We start from the raw sequence: 22848 nt of genomic DNA, 5'->3' as shown, positions 1-22848 counted from the left end.
TTACTTGAGTATAGGACCTAGATACTCGGATATTTGTTGTTCCACACAATATACTCAAGTATATGGGTCTAGGGGTGTTCGCAGTCTGGATTGGTTTGGTTTTGGAAGCAAAAATTATTCGATCCAATCCCTTCGGTTTGATCATGTAATCATCTATTCGGTTTGGATTTTTTTTCAAATCCGATCCAATCTAATCCAACATTTTTGGTTTGGATTGGATCGGTTTTCGGTTTTTTGAAAATCCTAAAATTTGTTTTATGATTATTGTGCAAATAACATCTTTTGTATGTATTGACTCTACACAAATGAGATATGAAGCTCTTCACAAATGAAATTTTGTTAATGAGATGTGACTAGGTTTTTTCTTGGGTTTAGTTGATGGGTTAAATGATATTGGGTTTAGAAATTTTTGGGCTATAATTGGGGAAAGACCCAAGTAGGTAGAGAGAAATTAATATATTGGATCGGTTTTGATTGGATCGATTTTCATCAATCAATCCGAAAACCGATCCAATCCAATTAAAATTTACGGGTTTTTTTCGGTTTTCGATTTTCGATTTTTCGATTTTCGGTTTGGTTACCGCGGTTTGAATCGGTTGACGAACACCCCTATATGGGTCTATACTCGAATATATTGCGACCAAATTTCCTAAGGGAATTTTTCAATGCATAGCTCTCAAAAAGTTATGTGGAATTAAAAAAAAAACACTTGATTCAGACACCTATATAAGTCAAAAGTTATAGCCTTCCGAAGTTTTACTTTAAAATTTCCAAAATTTTGTAATACCAATAGGTTTTATGATACCCACAAAGCTCCTACTTGGGTTACTCGAGTCAAGTCCAATATTATAAATATATGACTATAAAAACTTGTTTGATCCAAAAAATCTCATGGAAAAAATTTTAACTATAAAACTTCGGAAGACCATATTTTTTGACTCGGGTGTCCGAATCAAGTATTTTTTTATGCCTCGTAACTTTTCGAAAGCTACGCGTTGAAAAATTTGCAAGTCAAAAGTGATGGCCTTCCGAAGTTTTACTCTAAAATGTTCAAAATTTTGTAATGCCAATAGGTTTTGTGAGATCCACAAAACTTGTTTGATTCAAAAAATATGGTCTTCCGAAATTTTATGCTTAAATATTTTTCAACGAGATTTTTTGAATCAAACAAGTTTCTATAGTTATATATTCATAATGTTGGACTTGACTCGGGTAACTTCAGAAAGAACTTTGTGGGCATCACAAAATCTATTGATATTACAAAATTTTGGAAATTTTAAAATAAAACTTTGGAATACCATAACTTTAAACTCAGGTGTCCGAAGTAGGTAAAAAAAAAATTATTCCACATAATTTTTCAAGAGCTACGCACTGAAAAATTCTCACAGAAATTTTGGTCGCAATATACTCTATTATAAACCAATACACTCAAGTAAATGTTCAAAAAAAAAATCCAAATATTGAATATTTACTCAAGTACAAACCCATATGCTCAAGTATTTACTATTCTACTCAAATATATGGATTTACTATTATAATCGAGTATATGGATATATACTCGAATATATTACACGATCAACAGTTAAATAGAAGCAGATAGATGAAATGTTTTGATACCGGGTAAAATGATTTTTTTTTTATGTAATTAAGGGCAAAATAGTGAAAAAGTCCATAATTTTAACTTGAGTAATTAAGACACCGAGCATTGCTTATCACAGTGGACCAACACCACGAATTAATTAATGTTTAGAAGTAAAATAATTAACAAATTTAAGCCATTAAAAGTAAGTTAATATTAGATTGTATGAATGTAAATTCAAATTTCTTTGTACTAAAGAAAAGATTGACAAATTCACCATCAAATAATAAATAAGGATATATTAACATTTCCGGCTTCTGTTCCAATTGCAATTTTGAAGACGAGCAAGTACTTTTGGACAAAAATTTAGTTGTCTAGTTCTATAGCAAGACTTATTGGCAGAGTTCTGAAAAAGGAGAAGCTAATTCGGTACGTATAGACACAGGATAAGATATTGGAGTATAAAAAAGAAGTAGAAAAAGGGATGATGGAGCAAACTCAATCGAACATTTCCCACAAGGTCGAGGATGGAGGATGATCAAAAGTCTCCCACTTGGTTGTAACAACAACAGGATTCATTCTTGCATTAGATACCTTAAGTAGATCCAGGGTTTCAACACATTTCTGTACTCTCTTTCCCTGAAAAAGCAAATATCTGATTTAGCATATAACTATTTATTCCCTAAGTTTTACCAAAGTGAAAATGTACAATATGCTATTATCGAACTTCTTTTATATAGTCAGTGAAAAACTGCAGACTTGATATCCAGAAGTATTATTCCATGGGAAAGCTACCTTAAATAAACAAAGCCATTTTTTTCTTTCATTTTTAATGCACAAGTCAATTCCCTTTAATTTTAATATAAGATTAAAGAACAATAAATTATTTAAGGATAACGTTCATCCATAAAAAAAAAAAAAAGTACTATCCACTTATAGCTACATTTACCTTCCAAATTAAACCAAATAAGTGCCAAAATAAGTACCCGGTAACAAAATGGATTCTTTTGGAAATACCTGCAAATTTTTCAGCGCAGAAGCATCTCCTTCTGCAGAAATGCTTTCTAATTTGATTGCTTGCCTCATAAGCATCTCAATCAGTGTCGTGATCTGAACTTCTGGTACTTTGACTCCATTGGAAATAGACTTCTCAATTGCAGAGACCTATTGGAAAGAAAATGAGTTATATACTGTGTTGGGACAAGGTTTCGAATAGCACTTGTATACAATGGTGCTTACTACTATATTATATAAGTGATCATTTAAAACTCAAATGCATATGAGGGAAGAAGTATCAACCAAGATGTTTCAGACATGGATTCAAACTTTCGGGGGTGAATGGTTGGGTGTGATCAGTCAAATAATAATACATACATTATATTTAATATATAAAATATTTAGTAACTACAAAAAATTATGGAACATAAAGATTTTTTTAAAGTTAAAGTTATTTTATATTTAGATGGAGAATATAGAAAGAATTTTTGAATAAAAGAATTATTTGGATGTTAATATTAATAAATATTTTTTGTATAGAAATTACTAAAAAAAATATATGACGTTAATGGAGGTGATGGAATGATAGTAATGGCATGGGATTGGGGAGAGCATTTTTTATGATCGGGATAACCATTGATTGGGTGAATTCTTTGTGAAAATGGAGAGAGTAAAAAGGGAAAGTGAAAAAATAACAGAGATAAAAAAGGGAAGAAAAATTGGTCTTGTGAGAATGAACATCGAGTTTTGGGTATTCCCGGACCTTAAAAAATATTTCTGGGGTTGGGGCCAAATATAATTTTGATAAAAAAATCTTGACTTCCGTAAAAAATATTATTTTAACTATTTTTAATTTTTAAAAAAAGTTACATCCAAATATACATAATAAATAAAAAAACATTTTTTAATTTTGAAAAATAAAGTCACTTCTTAATAAATAAATAAAAAAAGGCAATTAAAAGAGCAAAACAACTTACTAGGTACACAGAATGTATATGCAAAAATTTCTCCCATAAGAACTCGTTCTCTAAATACATATTTACCGTTTCAAAAAAAAAAAAAAAACTGCATTTGTTTGGCTCGACAGAAAGGAAATGCATAATTAAGAGCCTTATCGAGCTATTATTGAATGTATTTACCAAATTTAAATTTCGGACACCCCATAATATGACACAAGCACCCAACCAAATAGATATTCGGTGTTGTATTCACGGCAACTTATTATAATGATAACTCGGTCCACATAAGTCATAACACTGACCAAACAAATCACTTAACGTGGTTCGTTTGTGCATTTCGTAGTATATATACAACAACACACAACACCCACCGGCCTGACCCACATCATTGCAGCTGTGACATCGTCATTATTAAATTATCGTGCACTGACCCAGTCTCAATTCTGCTTATTCCACAGTTCAGAACTTCAATCAACTTTTTTTTTTTTTTTTTAACATGCCGTTCACTCTATTTTAACTACTGCATGGACTGGAAAACAATAATGTCACGACTTCGCCCGAATAATGAAAAAAGAGGAAGCTAAACTACGATCAAGTTGTAGGTCCTATTTATTAAATATAATTTCTCATCCTTTTATTTTATCTATTTTAACTACTTATAAAATTTGTTAAAACTTTTATTTATTATAAACTGTAAACCTCGATTGCTATAATGATAAAACACTTTGTAATTAAACGACAAAGTATACCAAATTTCATATTGATTAGTAATACATTAAAATTTAAAACTCTTATTATAATGATATTATTATAAATAAAGCTATTTTAAAAGTTATCAAACATAAACAATCTCATAACAAAATAACAATAATAATAGGGAATATGTTTTCTGCTTTCAAGTCAGATAAATTTGTCTCTGTCATATGAATAAAATGGATAAAAAATTAAAGACAGAAAACATAAAAGAATGACAGAGAGAGAAAAATGATGGAGTCATTGCTTTTATCTCTTTTGTGGCGGACAAAATTATCTGCGATAAAGGTAGAAAACATATTCTAATAATAATAATAAGAGAATAATTCGTTTATAATTTTTTTTATAAATTATATTAAATATAATCCGTCATGTACTCTTAATTAAAATATGATCGATATTTAATGTAATTTGTAAGAGTTTATAAAAAAAAAATTATAAATATAATTTTTTTCTAATAATAATATTAAAATGTGAAAAATTCGAAGCTATTAGGATTGACTTAACGACGAAGGATTTGAATAATTTGTATTATTCGACGTGATCAATTCACACCGTTGTATAAAAAAAATGGGGAAAACTCGCATACCTGGTCTGCTAGCTGATCAAGTTCTACGGACACATCATTGATGGCACGATGTGCACTTTGGATCTTGGCATTCATTCGCATCTGGATGAAGCGTCGCTCAATGCTGGAAGGGTCTTGTATTAGCACTATTTTTGATTGGTCTTTCACACCGCACATATCCAAGTATTCTCCATTTTCTCGTTCTTTCCCTCTGTACACCAATCTCTGTTCATCTGCCTGCAACCCTGTTTCTCCGCTCATAACCTTCTTCACTTCCCCTGTCACTCAGTCAACAACACTGAACCATTAGACTTTTCATCCCAATTCCACTATAGCTGAGGGCAAATTCGTCATATGATTAAATGTGACTATTCTTTACGCGTTCCTTCCACAAACATTACTTGAATATCATTTCATTTTCACCATGACTCGTTTGGTTTCCAAGAAAAAGCGAAAAATTTAAATAAATAATAATAATAGAGTGACACGCTCCATGCCATGTTACGTGGGCACGTAGCATTAACAATGATGGTACATTACTGATCAGAAAAAATAGTAATAATTTTCTAAGTAACCAAACAGAGCACAAGATAATTCACAATGGTAGATCTTACCGAAAGTGGCCATGGAACTGACGCAGATCTCGTAGCGGATTGCACCGTAGGCGATTCGAAGGCGCAAATTTGGTGTTGGAGCGTCCGGTTTCACGCTCCTTTTCTGAACCAACATTCCTCCAGGTCTCATTTCCCACTCGGTGTCTTCTTCTCTTGCGGTGGACGACGATGACGTCGCCGCCGCGGGGCTCTCTCTTGTTCTTCTAGTTCTACCGTACGAGTTCAGTTTCTTCTTCATCATCCTGAACTCAGTTTTCCCGGGAAAAACAATGGAGACTGTTTTTTTTTCTTTTTTCTTGGGAAAATGAGGGAAAATATCTAAACCATGACGAGCATGAGTTAAAAAAACGGTGTATTGTATTCTCTGCCGACACAAACAGGTTTGTGAAGTTCGAAGTTGTGTGGGATTTATGTAGTAGGATCAGTAGGAGGCAAGGAGGAAAATTATGGTGCTTTTGCGGGGCACAACGGAAGAATCTTGGACCAATCAGAGATGCGCCACGTGTAAGGGTCGGTTAGCTTGTGTGTAGTGACAGCTAAGGTTGCCGACAGTTGAAGGAATAAGACACACACACTCAGTCATGTTGCTTTTGCTTAGTGTTAAAAAGGGACACGTGGAGGGAATCCATTGGATGAGAGTTTTGTAAGTTTGTATATTATTGAGTTTGAAGCTTGTGTTAATTTGGATTTTGTGGTTGGTTTATGGTGTGATTAGTTTCGTTTTCATGGGTAGGCAGGGAAAATGGCCATGTGGGACATTACTTTGGCTGTCAAGTTACGTGGGCTATGGGTGGAGAGGGAATCTTGACCGTTGGTTGGAGTTCATAGTAAACTGATCAAACTGTGTCTGATAGCTCTTGTCTTGTGGATGAATGGTTTGCTTGCAGAGGGATTAAACATTGTATTTGTTAAGATAGATAGATAAGGTTTAACAACTTGCAGTTGAGTTATTAAGATTAAGAATTGAGTAAAAGTAGTTATTATGATTATGAAAACTGATTAACACTTTGACTCGAAGGGGCTTACTTGCCAAATGGATTATAGTTGTCAGTGACAAAGACCGGATTTCACCATTTTAAAATAAAAAGAAGTATGTTATAAATATAACGGATTTATTAATCTTACGTGGGTGACACAAATATGTGGGATTCACAATTTAAAAAAAGAAAAAATTAACATAAAATTCTATGAATCTATGACATAAGATAATTTTCTTATGCAACATAAGATTATTATTTCCCTAAAATGTACATTTTACATGATACAATTTTATTTACGGATGTTGGTTATACGTACAAGGTGTTAGTCTTAAAATAATTTTATTATTTTGGATTAAGACTTCTTTGATAAAATTAAAAATAACAATAAAATCTAAAAAAAATAAACAAATAAATAAAGATCAATATTCTGAAATTACATTATTATTATTATTATTATCATTATCAACCTAATTTCTACACACTCAAATTGGGCGGAATTGAAATTTTTTAAGTTAATATTTAGTATAATATAATTTTAGAATATCGAGGATATTTAATTTTTATTAGTGTGCACGCTGAAAGAATTATGCACATATCACATATAAGAAATTTTTATGATTTTCGAACTGCCATCGCCCCTCTCACCTTCCACCTAGTTTTGCCTTTATTAGTTATTACTACTGACAATTTGAAAGCATGTAAGGTTCATAATAAGAAAATGACATATGTTATTTCCAAAAAAAAGAAGAAAATGACATATGTAGCACTACAATTTTCCAGTGAATAATGCATATCCTTTATATTTATATATATATATATATATATATATATAATAAAAATTGAATGCATATTACTACTAAATCAATCTTAGTGGCTTACCGTATTTAAGTGTTAACATTTTGGACCGTTTCTTTAACTTTACTTTTTCTTCTCAAACTTTTCTCTAATTTTGGTCTAATAATACGCTATGTTCGAATTGAGGAGATCCACCAAAATCGTATGGAATCTTATCTTGGATTTAACATGGCAAAAGTATAAACTTTACTATTCCTAGCAAATGATAAATCGTACCATGTCCACGGATGAAATTTACCGGTCGATAGCATCCATTTTCTAAATATTTTTAAATTTGAGAAAATATTTTTGTTATCAATGTGCACGGTCCAATCTTAGGAGAAAGCAAGCTAGTATATGGACCTCCTCCTAGCTAGACAAGTCTAACCTTAAGCCCTGATTGGTATGAGAATTTTTTTAGAAATTATGAAAAAGTAGGGCGGGACAAATTTGTTTCCAATATTTGATATAAAGAAACTGAAAATAATATGAGGAAACTTTTTTTTTCATCGCTCCATTTTACATATCATATTCCCAAATGAAAATACCATATGATATATGATATTTTTATTTTCTCATAGTATTAGCATAATTAACCTGACATTTTCGAAAAAAAATTGGACTTATCAACAAACACCTTTTCGTAATTTATCGGGGAAAAAAACTTCTCACTATATTTCCAAAAATCTTTTTTTTTTTCAGTAAAAGAAAATATCTCTTCTACCCAACCTCCTAAGTTGCCCGCGAAAGGAAAATGCAAAAGCACAACATATCATGACATCAAATTTCAAAGATAATACAATTCCTTTTTTTTTCTGGGTTAAAAAAAAGAAGATATCCCAATTCTATCATATTAAATCATTTGAATAAACACACGGTAGAGAATTAGACACAAAACTGTAGCCAAGGTGGGTTCTGCCCATAGCAGCGGAAATACATCCAATTGAAGAGTTCAAGACAAAATCAAAGCACAATTCTTCGGGATCCAGCAATACAGCTACATAAAGTTTGAACAAATAACATAGAATGGTGATGGACTTATTATTTAGTGACAAAATTATTTACCGAATTATCAAATATAAAAGCAATCTTGAGTTTCACAAGCCTAGTTTCGAAAATTCCGTCCATTCCTTGTCAAATTTTACTTGAATGATTGAAGAGCTTTTCGAGCTTTTAATTTTTGGGTTCAGCTGATTTGGATGTTCTTTCAAGGGGTCAAATATCTTTTTTCATACTGATACTTTTGGGAAAAATCTTGTGCGTTTACACACAACACTTAAAAAATTTCTAATATATATATATATATATATATATATATATATATATATATATATATATATTGGAACTGCTTACAACTTCTCCATTGTAATAAAAAAATGTCGATTTTCATGAGCAAAAAAGTCTATCTTGAAAAAAAGAATGGGTTTTTTAAGTGCTTCACTGTCTTTTTTAAAAGCTCATCCAAACTCATTAAAATTTCAGAAAAGTATATAAAAAGAAAATGCACATCCAAATGATCACTTACCTGCCAGTCCTAATATATTCAACAAAATCGCTATAGATTAATGTCCATCACCTCAAATTTCTGACAGCAAAATTGAACCGTTTCCTTCCATTTCATCTGTATCTCAACTTGACAACAACCTATGTGTATAATGTCTTACAAGCATGTAGTTTAATCCAGGAAAGTAAGCATCCAAACCCAAGTACAATGCAGCAATTAGGTAGCTCGAATATCAAGGAAAAGACGTAATTTTTGTATAAGCATCTCACGAGTACCAAAAAGTGGTTTCTCACTTGTGGTCCAGTCCTTCTCCAGGAGACTTGTTTTAGCACCAGCCAACATCTCATCATGGAATGCAGAGACTATTTGGTAGATTGAGATCTTGAGAACATCAGCAATAGCATAAGCTTTTGAATTTACTGGGCCATTTCTTCTTTTACCAGCTGTAACATCTACTCTTCCACTATTCAATGTTGCCCATTTGATACCAGCAGGTCCTAACAACTGATTTGGGGATTGCAGGTTTGTTTTCTTTCCCATGAAATTTTCAACAGCAAGAAGGCAGGATATCAGTGTTGAAACCACGGCGGCATTACTCCCAGAAAGCTGAGCAACCCCAAACTTATCTTCTTTACGTGAGCAGGCAGTCAGTGAGGCAACAGTCCTTGAACACCATGCATAAAGCTGCATATAAGCAAACAAATGCTTTTAATATGTCACATACTAATTTATAATGCTGGGTGTGTTGTTTTGTTGCCCCTTTGCTACAAGGTCTCTTATCAGACAATGGCAGTAATAAGTGAAATTTCATCACCAGAGCTTAAAAATAGTAATTTATAGGGCTGCAATTCATGTCAATGACCCATGTGCATACTGAAGCAGCCCAAAAAAATCACAGGTTGGTAGTCCGTATTCCCCTCTATAAGTGTGCCTGTCCCTAAGTGGATGCATGTGTCTCACTGACAAACAAGACTTCAAAACCATAGGATGGTCTTTCCCTCTATAAGTCCGTCCATCTTTAGCTACTGCATTATCTAAACAGCAACATTATCCCCAATTCCTCAGAAAAAATATGTGCGTTTTTGCATTTGAATTATTCCTCTCATTTTATTTTTCTTACATGTGAAGAGGGATGGCTTAAATATCAACCATGCAATGATTGGTTGTGGCAATTTTACATTTTCAATGGTTCAATACAGAAAATTCAATAGATCTTAAGATATCATGATTATTACTGGGGTTTAGTGTTCTGACGAGAGATAAAATTATCTCTTGCAAACCCTATCGTTTAGGGTTTGAGAAAAAAATACAAGGCGCTTTGGGAAATTCATGTTGCAAGAGAGAAGCAAAAATCTCAAAACGCAATTTTTTTGGGATTGCAGGTGATATTTTTATCTCCTATGATAAGAGAAACACTTTTCCCTTATTATTGTGCTAGGAGTGTGATTGGGATGGGCTTGGGCATTACTAATTATCAACTGACCTAAAATACTAGTATATGTAGGAGTATTAGGTTAGGATATCACATCGACACAACATCATAATTACTTAGTCACATTACTGAAATATATTCTCTCCTTTCTCCTTTTTATCCAATCCCTATAATTTCAACATATATCATGTGGAAAAAAATAAAAAAAATAAAAAATTCAAAGCTTAGTGGGGACATAAGAAATTTACCCTCACTTCATTCAATGCGCACACACCCTGTTTTCAAGGCAGGAGTTTGTGGTTAAAACAAAAACAAGATGAGGCTTCAGCGTGTTCAATAATCAGTGTCACAACTTACAAGTACTTTTTAAATTATCCATTTCCGTGGGCTTCATTGTTTAACAATCAGGATTCAGTAGAGTGGCACATTTCTTTGTATACTCCTTGCAAATTGACTATTTTGGCTCCACAACTTTAAAAACAAGTTTCAACAATGCCAGATAAAAACTGAAGATCAAACAGACGCCTGAAAGACGTAGAAATACTCATGATAAGCCTAAAAATTTTATTAGTGAAGTTTTAAATTCAGTATGACCATCCGAATTCACAAAGCTTTCCAATTATAAAAAAAATAGGTTTCTGTTAGAGCCCAAGTCAGTTACCGCACGTGTAATTAGAAGTCTGTTTTCACATGTGTAATTAGAAATAAAAGGGGAGATGGGGAATTAGTTAGGAGGTAGTTATGAACTGAGAGAGGAAAAGAAGGGGAGAGCCCAGGACACTTAAAGATCCTGGCATAGGAGGAATTCAGCATTCAACTCCGGAGTGACTTGCATCTGATATCTGATATTGTATCCTATTGATGATACAAATCTTCAGATATAGAAGTTCTGTTTATTAGCCACAAATAAGAAATATACAACTAATAAGGTTATACATGTACCTGGAAGTTGTATAGTTGTTCTATGTACTTCAAATCTAATCGTGCATCTGTTGGGGAGGATAACTGATTTGATAGTTGTGCAGGTTTGTCAGCAGAATTTCCCAAGCCTTCACCTAATCTTGAAGCAAGATGCTCCAGAGGCCGCAAGCACAAAGCAATTACTCTTTTGTAACTCTCACCACTTTCTTCAAAAAATGCCGCACGCCGCCAAGTGTCAACATTGTTCTCGCAAACCATACAGAGATCAAGATATGCAAGATACCGGAGAAGAGATGTTGGATTGCTGTCCTCCAAAGCTGAAAGGAGATGCTCAGTTGGATTTGTTTCTGCTGCTGCAGATCCTTTTGGGGGTGCAAATATGGACCTCTTAGTATGTAAAACCTATAAACCATATTCAACCAAGATAGAGACTTCAGTCAGTGATTAACAACACTTCCCTCCAAAGGCAGGGGATTATACAGGCATATAAAAAATTATTCAGGATTCCAAATAGTTGTATATGTTTCTATGACTAGTATATGGATAACATATATACAGGGTCCATTATGGATAGTTTAGACAATAGAGTAACTGATAGTTGTTTTCAGAGGCATTTCTTATTTAACTTTGCATGTGCGTGTAGTCATGTTGCATTGTACATTTTCCTGCCATTCTTGCATTGTACAATGAGCACACACAACAAACATGCACATTTAGATTATTCGTCCAAGTAAAGCATCCCAGATATTATACTAAATTATGTTGTATACATAGAACCAAATCTAATAATAATAAACATGAAAGAGATCCCAAAGATTACATCTGCAGAGAATGAATATAGACAGAGCAAGAGATATTAAACATACAAATAAGCTGAGACAGCAGATCACTGAACAAAAAAGGTTGAACAAGCACATGACTGATGCACGACAACATATAAATACAACCTAATACAGACAAATGCACAAATATATGAACTAGGTTCCTCTATGCCTATGATACAAACATGGATTAAGATCAGAAATCATCAGTTCGAGAAAACCATGTACTAGACAGATTAATGTATCACAAGATCACAACACCATTTCATTTTGAGATTAACATAGGAATGATTAAAATGAAATCAATACTGTCAAGAAAGACCACTAACAGCTACAATTTTAATAACAAACTTGCAAGAGGAAATATTTAAGTGGAGTGAAAACCAACCCGGTGCAAATGATGAGTCAATTCCCAACAGAGGAAGATAGCAAAACTCCCAATAGAAAAGATGATCTGCTCTGTAAAGTATCTTCGCATTGCAAAGCCATACTTAAATGGATGTGGAAGAATCTCTAATAAAATAGCTGAAAATAGGAAAGCTACGGTGGAAAGCTTGAAAGCTCTTCTAGCAGCTGAAGGAATTCCCATCTTAAAGCTGAAGAAAGGAGGACGCTGCTCGTACAAGTAGCTAAAGTCAGTGCTCATGATTATCAAGGATAAAAAAGACGCACATAGGTATCACAAACACCACAAAACAACAACATACAGCTATGTGTCATGTACAACTATACTTTTACATGAGTAAAGTTAAAAGGCATAGGTAACAATGTGAATGGATTATGAATTACGAGATAAGAGATTGACCTGAATGATGGGAAACTCCAAAACCCATCTGCGCTTAAAAATGTAATGCAACCCAAACATTGAACCAATGAGGAAACCCCTTAACCCAACTCTTCCAATCACCCAAAACCCATCACCGATGGCCATTGCCCCACAAAGGGACACCGCAGCCGCGAACCCCGACGCCGCGGACGCCGCCACGAAAAGTACGAAGCTCAGAGAGACCTTTAGCCGGTCGCGGAAGTCGGCGGAGTCAGGAGCTCCTCCGGCAGCGGAAGCGGGAACGAAGAGGAAGCGGAGGAGTCGAGTGGGGAGTTCGAAGGGCGAGACGGGGCGTAGAGGGTGTGGGGAAGCGATGACGGAGAGGGTGGCGGCGAAGAGAAGGTGGAAAGAGAGAAAGAGAAGAAATGGCCATAATGGGGTGTGAGGTATGGAGTTGGTGAGAGAAGAGATGAAAGGTTTGAATAGGGAAAAGATGAGGGTGGAAGGTATGGATTGCCAGATCAAATAACTCAGAAAACGATTCTTAAGAACAAGGTCAGGTGTTGTTCTTCCACTTGGACAAGACATTGACAACTTCCCACACTAGTCGCTTCTAGGTTTTCTCCACCTGGGGTTTTTGAAACCAAACAAACCTCAACAGCAACCTCACTCAGATTCCACTAACCCCTCTCCTTCTTCTTTCCCTTTGTTTTTTCTTTTTAAAAAATATCTATAATATTTAAGGGTTTTATAAGAGTTTTGTGATAAGAAGAGTGATTGTAATGTTATAGATATTCGTTTTGCGTGTCATAATTTTCTCTTTTCTTTTTTCTTCAAAAAGTGTGGGTCTCACAAAATATTGTGTGTGTAAGAAAGTTTGTTGTGTCATATTAAATGCCAAATGTAAACCCCAATATTTAAAATGTTAGAAGCACATTATTCAGGCTTTTTAGCTACTGTGCGTCTGTGCCTTTTATTTAATAAAAAATTATTACAATACTTCTGTTTTTAAATTATTTAAAAAGTATTATTTTTTTTCCTAAACATAACACCAATACGCCTTGTTTTGACTCCCGCTCATATTTGAGTAAATCATGTGTTATTAATTTCTACTCGAGTACAAACCATGCCTTAGGTATTAAATATAAACTATATTATTTAATATCAGAACGTGTCGAAATCTAATATTTTTTAGAATTAACATATCAGTGTATCGTGTCTTATGTCCCGTGTTGGTATCGATGTAATATAGGACCCTGATCCTCAAGTATCACGGTCCTGTACTCGAGTAGGATGATTAATATTTATCATAAAATTTTGAAATGCCATGACTTTTGGCTCTAGGGTTCGAATCAGATGATTTTTTTTTTATTCTACATAACTTTTTGAGATCTATACACTAAAAAATTCCTCGAGGGTTATTTGTTAGTGTTGAGAAGTAAAAATTCAAATAACATCATTCATAAAGATAAAATATGACAAACAGGGCTCAAGAAGCATTTTTTTTTACCAAGTCCCCTACAGTATTTGCCACGCGTAGGCATCGAAAAGTTGTGTGAAATAAAAAAAGCACTTGAATCAAAAATTGTGGCCTTCTGAAGTTTTAACTTCATTTTTTTAAATTTTTTTAATGCAAATTGGTCTTGTGATCCCACAAAGCCGTATGCTGGTGTAATCAATTACTTGGTATAGCCAATTGTCAGATAATTATGATATGAGTCTTAGTTCATTGATATAATCGATTATCGTATGTTAGTGTAATCATATTACTTGATTCAATCAATGATCAGAATGCAAGATTAGAGTTTTATAAAAAAAAAAAAAAAAAACCAGGTCGCACAACTAACTTGGGTTGAATACTTAAATATTATTTGTGATATGGGTTTTTATGAACATTTATTGGAGTACGACACCTATTGCTCAATTAAATGTTCATAAAAAATCAGACCATGAATAATACTCGAGTATATCACCTATATACCAAGTATTTATTGTTTCACATAATATATTCGAGTATATATCCTTGTACTCAAGTACATAATTTGGTCAACAGTCAATAGTCAACGATCAACATACAAATTAATGTTATGTTTTGATACGCGAACAAAGCGGTAAGTTTTATTTTAATTAAAAAACAGAGTGAAAAAACCTATTATTCAACATGACCGACTCTTCTAAAGTTAAGAATGTTATGTTAATGGATAAAGTGGGAGTTAGAATTTAGAACGGCCGATTTTTTAAAAATTAAAGCAGATAACTTTAATAACGTCATGATTTTTTATGCATGCATTTGTATGCATTTTATTACAATATTGGTCATTATTTTTCGATCAACCTTTATGCTTGAGGTAGTTCCTCTAAATAAATATAGACTCACGAGGCTCTATTATTAATGAAAATATTAAAAAGAAAATAATAAAAAAAGTGTCAATGCCGTTTTTTCTTTTTTATATGTTGTTTAAAAAATATTAATATTTCTTATGGTACGGGACCATATACTTGAGTATAAGGTCCCGTACTCGAGTATGATGATTAATATTTATCCTACAATTTTGAAATGCCATAACTTTTGGCTTGAGAGTTCGAATTAGATGATTTTTTTTTAGAAAAATGTGTATCAATTTAAAGGATGTAAAATTGTGTCATTTTAAGAGAGAGAAAGAGATAGATAAAGGAGGAGAGAGAGTTGACAAAAAAATAAAGGTGTGGGTCCCACCTCTTTGTGAGAGTGAAAGGATATAAGTTATGTCATTTAAAAGAATAAACACTTTTCCTTTTTTTTTTATTCCACGTAACATTTTGAGACCTATGCATTGGAAAATTCCTCGAGGGTTATTTGTTAGTATTGAAAAGTAAAAATTCAAATAACATAACTCATAAAAATAAAATATGACAAACGGGACATAAAGAAGCATTTTTTGGGAAATTTGTTTGACCAAATCCCTTGCGGTATTTGTCATGTGTAGGCATCGAAAAGTTATGAGAAAAAAAAACACCTAATTCCGATACTCGAGTCAAAAGTTGTGGCCTTCCGAAACTTTATCATAAAATTTTCTAAATTTTGTAATGCAAGATACCCACGAAGTTGTATATTCGTGTAATCAATTACTTGGTCTAGTCAACAATATGGAAATTATTATACAAGTATTCATTGATATAATCAATTATCGTATGCTAATGTAATCGATTACTTGATTCAGTGAAGGTTTTGAAATACATGATGTGAGAGTTTTATAAATAAATAAATAAAAAACCCAACTCTTAGTAACTAACTTGGGTTGAATACTCAAGTTTTACTCGTGATCTGAATTTTTATAAATATTTACTAGAGTACACCACATATTGCTCGAGTAAATGTTCATAAAAATTCAGATCACGAACAATACTCGAGTATATCATTTGTGTACTTGAGTATTTGCTGTTTCATACAATATATTTGAGTATCAACCTCTGTACTCAAGTACATAGCTTGGTCAACAGTTAAATATGGACAAATTAGTGTTATACTTGGGTACGAGAATAAAGTGATGATTTTTACTTTAATTAAGAAAGAAAATGAAAAAGCCTATTATTCCACATGACCGACTCCTCTAAAGTTAAGAATATTATGTTAATGGATAGAGTGGGAGTTAGAACCGCCGATTTCAAAAAAAATTAAAGAAGATAACTTTAATAACGTCATGATTTTTTATGCATGCATTTTATTACAATATTGGTCATTAATTTTTCGATCAACCTTTATGCTTTAGGTAGTTCCTCTAAATAAATATAGACTCACGAGGCTCGCATAAAATTTATTTATTAATAAAAAAAATAAAAAAAATAAAAAAAAAAGTGTCAATGGCGTTTTTCCATTTTAGTATGCTGTTTAAAAAAATTAATATTTTTTATCTTGTAGGACATAAATTTAAATTTATTTTCTATACACTTATAAAAGGTATATGAGGCCCATGTAACTCAATCGGAAGAAAATAAAAAAATACGGGTCATTCATATTTATATATAAAAGAAATGAAATTTATCTCATTAAAGAAACATTAAACTTAAACCCTTCAAAAAAAAAATATTCGTTTCCAAATAATAAGATTTCATGGCATCGAAAAGGGTGAATTACAAGAACTAATCTAAAATGTAAGGACAAGCTAGCAAAAGAAGGAGAACAGGACTGTAAAATTAACAAAGACATGATATACTTAAGCATAATTTACTCAGCTTTCTGTTTCAGATGCACTCCTTACATTGGCAGCTCACAACAACTCAGACAAGAAGGCTTTGTGTAAGGCTCTCCTCTTCCATATGAGTTCCACTTCTTCAAACGTCAATCCTTTAGTCTCTGGCACAAAGAAGAGCACAAAGAAAAATCCAACCACGGCTAAAACACAAAGAATAACGAAACTCCCATCAAGTCCCACAGCATCAGAAATGGAAAGAAAGCCCATAGACATTATCAATCTGCAACTCCAGTTTACTGTGGCTGACATGCCCCCACACACGGCTCTGAATTCTTCAGGATAGATTTCTGAGTTCATAGTCCATGGCACTGGTCCCATTCCTGGAGCAAAGAAAAGAATATAAAGGGCTAACCCAATAATTGCAATCCAACCATAGGTTCTATTTGTTGGTTCAGATGCTTGAAGGTGAGACCCTGCAGAAAGTATTGCCAGAGCTACAATTGCACCTGACAAGCTTGTGAGAGCCAACTTCCTTCGCCCTGCATGGTCAATTAGATAAATGCCAACAATTGTTCCAGCAGCATTCATGCCAGCAACAATCAGGGATAGAAGAAGAGCTAATTGATTGGAATTAAATCCAACCATCTCTATGATTGTGTGACTGTAGTATGTCACTATGCCGATACCGCTTAACTGCTGAAAACCCTGCAAAATATATAGTCTAAACAGTTTAGAGAAGGATAATATAAGTACATTAAAGTGCTCTTGTAATAGGTTGAGCTTTTTGTGTTGAATGGTTATTGACATGGTGATCAAGTTTCTTTAGCATTATATCTCACTCATTATTCACCCTTCGAGTCCAATAAATTTTTATATACGAGGAGACATATTAGCATTGGCGGAGCCAGCAAGGCATTCTAGCCAGTGCCAAAAAATTTAGTTGGTGCCAAAATAACTACGCTTATACAACTACGACCAAAACATGGCTAATTTTCTTGAAACATGATTTGCTACATTTCAAGCGTAGCGAAATAAACATGGCTAAATTAGCCAGTGTCAAGTCCGCCACTGCATATTAAAAAAATATAATATAAAACAATTAGCGTGATACAGAAGGATAATATAAATTCATTAAAGTGCTCTTGTAATAGGTTAAGCTTTTTGTATTGAATGCTTCTTTATATGGTGATCAAGTTTCTTTAGCACTGTACCCCAGTGCATTATTCACCCTTCAAATCTAATAAATTCTTATATATGAGGAGACGTATTAAAAAAATATAATATAAAACAATTAACGTGCCATTTACCAAATAACTTAAGGTTTTGGGGTAAAATGATTATTTACATCCTTAAGATGTAACCAATCATAAAAGCATGCTTTAAATATATCTATCATTATTATGAGAAAATGGATGTTTCAGATGGACAGTGCAAAACACAAGGAGAAAGTAATTTTTAGAAACAGAAAATATTTAGGCTTGTCTCAATAACCTGAAGTCCAGCCCCAACAAAAAATGCAATTCTGATTTCCTTTGATCTGAAAACATCCATGATTCTAATAGTTTTCTGTTTCTGATGTTCTTGGTCACAAAGAGCAGTGAGGTAATCAATTTGATCCACTAGGCGTTCATAATTATAGATATTGGTAAGCACAGAAATGGCTTCCGCTTTCCGATTCTGTACAAAAAAAGATACCAGTATAAGATAAGCTTTCAGCATACGGAGCGCATGTAATATAACAATTACCAATGATACAATTCCATAAATTGAAAATGAAAATGAAAACTTTTCACCTTCCGGAAAAGCCACCTTGGAGACTCAGGCATGCAAAGCATCACAAAAAACTGAATAACAGCTGGCAAACCAGCAAATCCCAGCATCCATCGCCATGTCCCAGGAACCTGCATTATCAAAATTTCTTTAGCTGGTTTCTCTAAAAATTATAAAAAAAAAAACTTTTATGAACAGGTAATAACAATACCATTGAGCCAAATAAAATTTAATGAAATAAAAACTATATATTTAGGCTTTCATTACACTAACTGTCACTTGAACAGCATTAAAGACCTTACAAATTTTTTTAGAAATATAAAAATAAATTTAATTTGAACAAAGTATAATCCCAACCAAATTAAGGCTGTTTTTGATTTCTGTTTTGCAAAACAGTTTTTTAGTTTTCAGAACAAAAAAACTAATAAACTCGTTTGGTAAGACCTGTTTTGTAAAAAATGTTTTGAAAACTATAGCTGTTTTTTTGTTTTTAAAATCAAATTTAGAGAACATGTTGAGTTGTTTTTGTTTTTTATTTTGGTTTTTAACTTTCAAAAAGAAAAAAAGTATAGAAAACAACTGTTTCCATAACTATTTTACAAAACAATTTTAAAAACAAAAAAATCAGAACACAATCAAATAGGCAATGAGAATGTGTGATTTACATCTTAATAACTTGCAAAACACTACATGTACGGTTTCCCCCAAGTAACATGCCACTTGTAACTCACTAGCTACAGGTGACATCAAGAGAAATAACTTGTAAACTCTCTCTCAGCAGTCATGCAATTTAAGCTCATATGGGTGAAAAAGAACAGTCATTTCAATGACAAAAGTTTATTTAAAAAATTAAAAAAAGAATTCAAAAAGATCTTGACTTTTTTCTTCTTCTTCATGATTCTCCTCCTTTCCAAACCAATGAACAGAAAGAAACGCGCAGGAAACCTTTATAATATTCTATTGTATATTGTTTTGGTAATTTCTATTGTAAAAATTTGTTAGCGGAAAAAACTATACAAAATAATGGTAAAACAAGATTGCAAACTATTCTATTGTAAGACATACATCCTTACTTAAATCAAATCAAATCAAATCACTTATAACTAAAATTAAATTTGAATTGACTTAACTTTTTAAAACCATAACATAAAAAAAATAAAAGATTATACTTACTACCAATTTAGTCTTATTATCTGATTGTTTACAGTTGGATCAATTTAAAATTAATGATTGAAAAATGAAAAAATTAACTTTCGTTGATTTTAAATCGATATAACGATAACAAATTAGGTAGTAAGACTAAATTGGTAGTAAATATAGCTGTCCCTAAAAAAAATTATTGATTAAACGATGAGACAATTGAATCAAGGGAGGAGGAAAAATAAAATTGTTATGAGCAACACATGGCATTTATTGAATGTCAGATTTTATTCTTTAAGTTTCTTTAGGCTGGAACTGTGCATGGGGATGTAGCTCAAATGGTAGAGCGCTCGCTTTGCATGCGAGAGGCACGGGGTTCGATCCCCCGCATCTCCATTTTTTTAAGGAAATGAAAAACAAAGACTAGCTAGGGTAGGATATGATATGATTTTCAGTTGGATTTCTATTTTATAAAGTCAATTTTTTGGTATAAAGTCATTTAATGGCTGTAATCCAGATATTTCTATAAAGCAGAACACGAGCCCTCTGTACGTCTGCAGTTTTAGATCTCTTTTGCCTTTTCTCCCAATGCCTTCCTCTTTTAACTTTTAAATGATAACAAAATGAAACGCTGAAGTCATTGGGGATAAGCTAATACTCTAAAACAGTCAAAGGAAACATAACTCAAGTCACATTCCTAAGTTAATGCCAAGCAGTGCTAGCACTCTATATATACGTACTAGGAAGTTTAAATATAGCAAAACAAGATATAAATAGGTCTAACCTCGGTAAAGACAAGATTTATGAGGTAAGAAAGAAACTGTCCACCAGTAATCATAAGCACATTTGTGCTCACTAATGAACCTCTTATTTCTGCTGGTGAGGATTCTGCTATATACACATGAGCAGTGACAGAAGCCACACCCACACCAAGGCCAACAAGAAGACGACCAAATATAAGAACATATGCATCTGGTGCAGCTGCCATAATAATTGATCCAATAATAAAAACAACATCAGCGCTAAGGGTGGCCTTCTTACGTCCGAAAACATCGTTAATCCATCCACCTGTTGATGCTCCAATAATTGCACCAACCAATGCCATGCTTACAATTGTTTCCTGCCAAACTTCAAAGTATTATTAAAATGATCCAGCAGATATTCAAGAGAAAAGTTGTTCAAATCTGTTTATGTATTATTATCTCCTTCTAATTAACTGCCAAAATTGGCTACATATATATATATGGAAATACATCTCATATCGATCACACATGTTAATGTTACCAAAAAGGCAACCAATAAATAATTGAATTAGTATTCCTGAAGCCTAATTAAAACATTGAATAGGGCAGAAAATTAAGCATGTATACCTGAAGGAAGCTACTTCTCCGCACAACCTCAAAATCATCTTTAATATACAGAATGGCCCCTGATATAACACCTGCAGCAAATTGATCAGTTTCACGTTAAGTCAAACAGTTCTCACAAGTTGAAGTACCGTTTAATTATTTTTTATTTTTAAAATTTTTAGCCCAAATTAATGTCACCGAGCTTTGGCTTCAAATTTTTTTTTTTTAATTTGTTGATGAATGTGCGCGTCATTTTCTATAATTTTCCACCCTATAGCGCCGTTATATTTTTTACTGAATACTATTGACTACTTATTGATCATAGCACTGTAGCTAGCGTAATGAAGAAAAAAACTCCATGATGCAAGGATCAAATGTTCACTCAGTATTCACTAGTCAGTTCAATTTTTAAGAAGAATAATTCTGAATGATCGTATATATAAAAAATCATAATCGTGTATAAACAATGAATAATTAATGAAGGATCCGTTTACAAACTTTTTTTACAAATTACACTAACTATGACTGACCGGTCATACTTAGTTTATAAGAGTTTGTAAACAAAAAATTTGTAAATATAACCTTCAATGTATATATATATATATATATAAAATATAATCCAAAAAAATGGTATGTACCTGTATCGTAGCCGAAGAGGAGTCCTCCTATGCCAGCAGCTGCGGTGACACTAAGAACATATGGATTCTCGAAATACGACATTTTCCTGTCCGGATACAATTCCAAGTAACGGGCGCTCCCAGGCCTCGCTTCCCGACTCATCGAATTCGAATTCGTATTCGTATTCGAATCCGTGTGCACCATCTTCTTCACTCACACACACACTCAAACAAATGATATTAACTCTATATGTAATTTTCTTTCTATCTCTCTTTCTCTCTCTATATATATATGTATGTGTGTTCACGTGATTGACGATGAAGAGGATGAAAACCGTGAGAGTTTGTTGCAGAAAGCGAAGGGGACACGGAAAATTCAACCCAGGTAAGGTCAAAATGAAAAATTAAAATGAAGGAAATGACGGTTTGTTTACAGTCGTCAATGGGTGTCACGTGACCGCCATGAGATATGGAGTGAACATTTGTTGGTCCTAACAACACAGTTTTACCTTTACGTGACTGAATGAACCCTATACTATAATTATGCAAAAACATACATACATACGATACGACGTGGCCATTATTGCCACTGAGGTTCGCTGATTTAATTAACATAGGACGACTGTCCACCCTTGAATTCTGTATGAAAGGAGTTTGCCTGCACAGTGTCACTTTTCCGTCCACTGTCGGGAATGTCTTTTGAGTAAAACGTATGGGCTAACACTAACACTTTGGTTTCTCTGGTTATTATTAAATGAGAATTATCCTTCTATGCTAAAATCCAGCTTTCATCTTTTTATAATAAAATGTTTCTCCGTATGAATAAAAAATGGAGAAAATATTTTTCTTTTTAAATGATAAATAGTTGTGTCATTTCAAGTTAGAAAAAAAAAATACAGCTTAGTATTTTTTATTTAAAATTTAAATTAAAAAACATCTACTTTCTCTTTCAAGATTTTCATTATTTATATCTTTCTCTTACTTAAAATGATATAACTTTATGTCTTTTAAAAAGATAAAGATTGAACCCATAAAAAATATAGAAGATATAAAAATGTTTCTCTCTGTACTTC

General features: G+C 32.9%; 3 protein-coding genes and 1 non-coding gene across 6 annotated transcripts; 1 reads left to right on the top strand and 3 right to left on the bottom strand.

The window, feature by feature from the left end:
- Positions 1–1859: 1859 nt before the first annotated feature.
- Positions 1860–5830, bottom strand: LOC133312780 (BAG family molecular chaperone regulator 2-like). Its single transcript, XM_061514045.1, has 4 exons — positions 5470–5830; positions 4877–5133; positions 2597–2743; positions 1860–2218 (listed from the first exon to the last, which is right to left on the bottom strand). Exons 1-4 carry the CDS (start codon positions 5708–5710, stop codon positions 2078–2080), a joined length of 786 nt encoding a protein of 261 aa, XP_061370029.1. The 5' UTR covers positions 5711–5830; the 3' UTR covers positions 1860–2077.
- Positions 5831–8815: 2985 nt separating this feature from the next.
- Positions 8816–13407, bottom strand: LOC133312777 (uncharacterized). The gene is made up of 4 exons (XM_061514040.1): positions 12767–13407; positions 12350–12574; positions 11162–11542; positions 8816–9471 (listed from the first exon to the last, which is right to left on the bottom strand). The coding sequence occupies exons 1-4, from the start codon at positions 13313–13315 to the stop codon at positions 9004–9006; spliced, it is 1623 nt and encodes a 540-aa protein (XP_061370024.1). The 5' UTR covers positions 13316–13407; the 3' UTR covers positions 8816–9003.
- Positions 13408–16779: 3372 nt separating this feature from the next.
- Positions 16780–22468, bottom strand: LOC133312778 (inositol transporter 1-like). Of its 3 annotated transcripts, XM_061514042.1 has the most exons (7): positions 21797–22468; positions 21180–21250; positions 20851–20929; positions 20594–20697; positions 18693–18800; positions 18391–18576; positions 16780–17604 (listed from the first exon to the last, which is right to left on the bottom strand). In XM_061514042.1, exons 1-7 carry the CDS (start codon positions 21978–21980, stop codon positions 16975–16977), a joined length of 1362 nt encoding a protein of 453 aa, XP_061370026.1. In that variant the 5' UTR covers positions 21981–22468; the 3' UTR covers positions 16780–16974. The 3 variants fall into 3 exon arrangements, with proteins under 3 accessions (XP_061370026.1, XP_061370027.1, XP_061370025.1); XM_061514043.1 differs by having other exon boundaries at positions 20594–20937; XM_061514041.1 differs by having other exon boundaries at positions 20594–20929.
- TRNAA-UGC (transfer RNA alanine (anticodon UGC)) lies at positions 20133–20205 on the top strand. The gene has a single exon. It is a non-coding gene; the product is annotated as a tRNA-Ala (tRNA).
- Positions 22469–22848: the final 380 nt, after the last annotated feature.

This window comes from Gastrolobium bilobum, unplaced genomic scaffold, assembly GCF_033153095.1.
Source record: "Gastrolobium bilobum isolate Gb01-03AN ecotype WA unplaced genomic scaffold, APGP_CSIRO_Gbil_v1 utg8540, whole genome shotgun sequence".
Classification (NCBI taxonomy): Eukaryota; Viridiplantae; Streptophyta; class Magnoliopsida; order Fabales; family Fabaceae; genus Gastrolobium; species Gastrolobium bilobum.
This window is presented reverse-complemented; position numbering and strand designations above follow the sequence as displayed.